General features: G+C 37.3%; 1 protein-coding gene across 1 annotated transcript in view; it reads left to right on the forward strand.

The window, feature by feature from the left end:
• The first annotated feature begins 712 nt into the window (after positions 1–712).
• Positions 713–4303, forward strand: part of LOC110453563 — a 24017-nt gene continuing 20426 nt past the window's right edge. Inside the window, exons 1-3 of the mRNA XM_021502541.1 lie at positions 713–820; positions 923–1219; positions 2676–2773. Of these exons, the coding sequence (XP_021358216.1) occupies positions 768–820; positions 923–1219; positions 2676–2773 (448 nt within the window). The 5' untranslated portion in view covers positions 713–767. The remainder of the gene's footprint in view (positions 821–922; positions 1220–2675; positions 2774–4303) is intronic.

Genomic DNA, 4303 nt, shown 5'->3' on the forward strand with positions numbered 1-4303 from the left:
CGCCTGTCGGAAACCCTATTTTTGCGATCTGGTTGACTTTTGTTTACACCTGCGTGAGTCGCCATGTAGAAGGAATGAATTTAAGAGNACTAGGTGATTTATAGTACCCCGTAGTCAGGGGGAAGTGTCGCAAAGTAATGGTTTATTGAGATGTGTCACATAATACGAGGTTAGGGGAAGGTAATTAAATTAGTAACGATATACTAAACTCATTTAATGTTTTAAATATGTCACCATATTGTAAGTCGGAAAGACAAATAACTACGTATTTGGTGTAATAAAAGGAACGCCAAAATAGTGTTAATAGAGGTCACAGATTGCGGTTGTTATCATGTTCGTCTATCTTGAGTTGATGTTCACATCGTATAAAGACATGGGAATTGGACGCACATGATATTCAACCATCACGATATTTTGGAAACTCTTTCTCCCATAATGTCCATATCATTTTTTTTAAATACATAATTATTCTTTACGATTCGGAAATAATTCCCATGTTTTTAGACGTTGGTTCATAGTAAACGACGTCATAATGAAATGGTTGGCCAAATAAATCTAGTACAAGTTATTCATATGAAGGTAAAACTCCCTGTTTCACAATTTTTTCATATTTATCCCATACCTCAGAAGTGGAGAAACACGCATTTTTCACAATGTAGGGGAGAAATCAGTACTTAAGATTTTATGTCAGTTCTTGTTTTACAGCCCTGCTCTCTGGCCTGAAACAGAATCCACTATTAGCTGACCAACTGTTGACTCATCCGTCTATGGAAGGAATTCCTCTCCTGGACACTTACCCGGATGTAGACCGAATAACAAGGTATGTAAACGATTGATGCTTTAATCTCAATGATAGTATGTCGTCTTAATGTGTTATATTCAATTATAATCATAACGTATTCAAAATGTATTGCATTAACAGGTACCCGTCGTTAGTGTCAGTGAATGTGCCGGTAGATGACGTCACTTCCACTTTGGTTCATCTGTTGACCCACCTACGCTGGAGTTACGTTCAGGCCGTTTATCTAAACACGTCTTATTTCTCCGAGATTCTGGATCGCGTGAATACCGTGGCCGGACGTGCAAACATCTGTGTGCTGAAGTCGTTTCCAATCAACAACAACATGACAACAACACAGATACTGAAAACGATACAGTCGTTGCAGACGGAATACAACACAACCGGAATCGTGTTGCTGATGGATACCTCACTGACTAAGTATGATAATTGGAAGTTGTTTATTTACTACATTGATTCCCAAAACAGAAACATTTAAAATTTAGATTTTTGCCTTGAGTACTTCATTTTTATCTCTATATAAGGCTAGCTAGCGTGTTTTGTTTAAGAATAAACATGTTTACAGAGGCCACTTAGGCCCGTCATAATATTTATTCCATTATTTTATTTTCGAATCCTGAGTAATTTATTCTATGTCCCCTATATTGTCTATGTAATGACCCCACTTTCTTGTCTACTATGGTGCCTGTTAGACAACTTACGTCTATAACATCTAATTAATCAAATCAGGCTGTCATTTTGTGAATGAAATTATTTGTCATTGATTCATCGCTTTTATTTTATCAACAGTCTCTGTAAAGCGTATGACATCACTCCTGGAATATGCAGCTACTTTGTTTGTTTTTGTATCACAAGTTATGGGTCCATGCAGTCTTCCTCCACTCCTACATACATTGTTTGAAGAATTAGATTTCATAAAGAATAGTGCAAAAAACCATCATCTCACCGATAGATTTTTTTTGTACTTTTCAAGGCTTTCTAATGATTTTTGTTCTCTATGCTGGTTTATATGACGAAGATCCATATTTCTAGATGCCATATGAATCGTAATTAACTTGTGACCTATTCCAGTTGTGTATACACCATACTTACTAATAAATACGGTTATTTTATATATGGGATAGGACACAATTGCTCTAACCCATATCAGCCCTAGATCTCAACCCCTCGGATGTGAGAGATTCTATTAATCTTACACCCCATTTCACGTGACGTGACGTCCAAATGGTTAACAATGATGTGACGTCACGAATTCGGAAAAAAGTCTGATGCCGCAATGAGGAAAAGGCGACGTAATGAAATTAAAACCTTTTACAATATATTCACCGTACAAGTTAGAAAGATGAGATCATTTTTTCTGTATGTTTGCAAATATGGGGTATGCTAGATATTGCAAACTGATTCGTTTTCGCCAAAAAAGCTCAGGGCAAAGGTTGATATTTTCAAAAATGTAGCCAGTTCAAACCCATTTTTTATATATTTTTTATACTTTCACAGCTTACAGGTAGAATTTCCCTATCCTACATCCCTGAGCATGAACGAGTCTTATAATCGTTTGGCTCATGAAGTTTCTCTTTTAAAACATTAATGAATGCAATGCTCAATCCTTAAGATATAGTTCGTGATAACATTACCGTTTTTCTCTCGTTTTGTTCAACATGGAAAACAATGTGTTAGAAATGCGTAAATGAGAAATTTAACCAAATATTTTGATACAATGAATATGTCGATATCCATTTATTTATGTTTTTATTATACGTAATCGAACAGCTACTTTATAGGATAAAACGAGTGCTGAGTTTGTTAAAATGAATTATCTGCATATGTTATTTATATGGCCGTTTTAACAGACATACAATTTCATATGCTTTAACAGCCGATTCATTGAAGTTTTGAAGACACGGAAAAGCTTGAAATTGTTTCATTTCATCACCCTTGGTAACTGGGATGACACGAGTGTATCCCCTATGTTAGGTGAGTACTACCTTTGTAACTCGAACGACACCAGTGTATCCCTAATGTAAGGTGAGTATTACCTTTGTAACTCGAACGATGTCTCTCTTTACACATGTGTACCCATATTACAGGAGTGTATGATATAAGTCTATCTTTACACATGTGTACCCATATTACTGGAGAGTACGATGTCTCTCTTTACACATGTGTACCCATATTACTGGAGTGTATGATATAAGTCTATCTTTATACATGTGTACCCATGTTACTGTAGTGTATGATAGAAGTCTATCTTTACACATGTGTACCCATTTTACTGGAGTGTATGATCTAAGTCTATCTTTATACATGTGTACCCATATTACTGGAGAGTACGATGTCTCTCTTTACACACGTGTACCCATATTACTGGAGTGTATGATATAAGTCTATCTTTACACATGTGTACCCATTTTACTGGAGTGTATGATATAAGTCTATCTTTATACATGTGTACTCATATTACTGTAGTGTATGATAGAAGTCTATCTTTACACATGTGTACCTATATTACTGGAGAGTACGATGTCTCTCTTTACACACGTGTACCCATATTACTGGAGTGTATGATGTCTCTCTTCACACATGTGTACCCATATTACTGGAGTGTATGATTAATAAAATCTTTCATCCCCTTGGGGGTGAGATAGGGGGATCTCAACCCTCGGGGGGAAGATTCCTAATATGCCAAACACGAGGCTTTGCCGAGTGTTTGGCAACTTAAGAATCTAACCCCCGAGGGTAGAGATCCCCCTTTCTCATCCCCGAGGGGATGAATGATTATTTTTCTCTTGCCCTGTTGTTCCTGTCCAAGTGTAAGACGAAGCATATTGTTTGTAAACAGGAACACGTGGATAGCGCATAAATAGTAAGAGCACGTGAAGCTTGTCTCAACCCTAGGGTGAGACTAATAGAATCTTTCACCCCCTTGGGGGTGAATGATTCTTTTTCTCTTACCCTGTTCTCCCATTGTGTATCATATACACAATGTTATGATAACGTTACATGCTAAGTTCAGGGTTGACGTGACGTTGATGGATTGTTGACGAGACGTCATTTTATTGTTGAAGTGACGTCATGCCATTGTTATGAATAGGGGAATCTCCCCGTCTCAACCCTAGGGTGAGACTAATAGAATCTATCGCTACTGGTTGTGTAAGATAGAGAAATCTCAACCCGAGGACTAAGAATTTTTGTCCAGAACGAGGCTTATCGAGTTCTGGACAAAAAATTCTTAGTCCGAGGGTTGAGATTTCTCTATCTTACACAACCAGTAGCGATTGATTATTTTTTTCCCATATCTAACAGTATTTTAATGTGAAATAAAGGTAAACATGGACCCAAAACACATACAGGCAATTTGTTGATGGATTGTTGACGTGACGTCATTGTATTGTTGAAGTGACGTCATGCCATTGTTATGAATAGGGGAATCCCCCCGTCTCAACCCTAGGGCGGAGACAGATAAATCTAGCACCGGCAAAACGGGAGATAAATCTGTCAGGTGTG

This window comes from Mizuhopecten yessoensis, unplaced genomic scaffold (genome assembly GCF_002113885.1).
Source record: "Mizuhopecten yessoensis strain PY_sf001 unplaced genomic scaffold, ASM211388v2 scaffold7461, whole genome shotgun sequence".
NCBI lineage: Eukaryota > Metazoa > Mollusca > Bivalvia > Pectinida > Pectinidae > Mizuhopecten > Mizuhopecten yessoensis.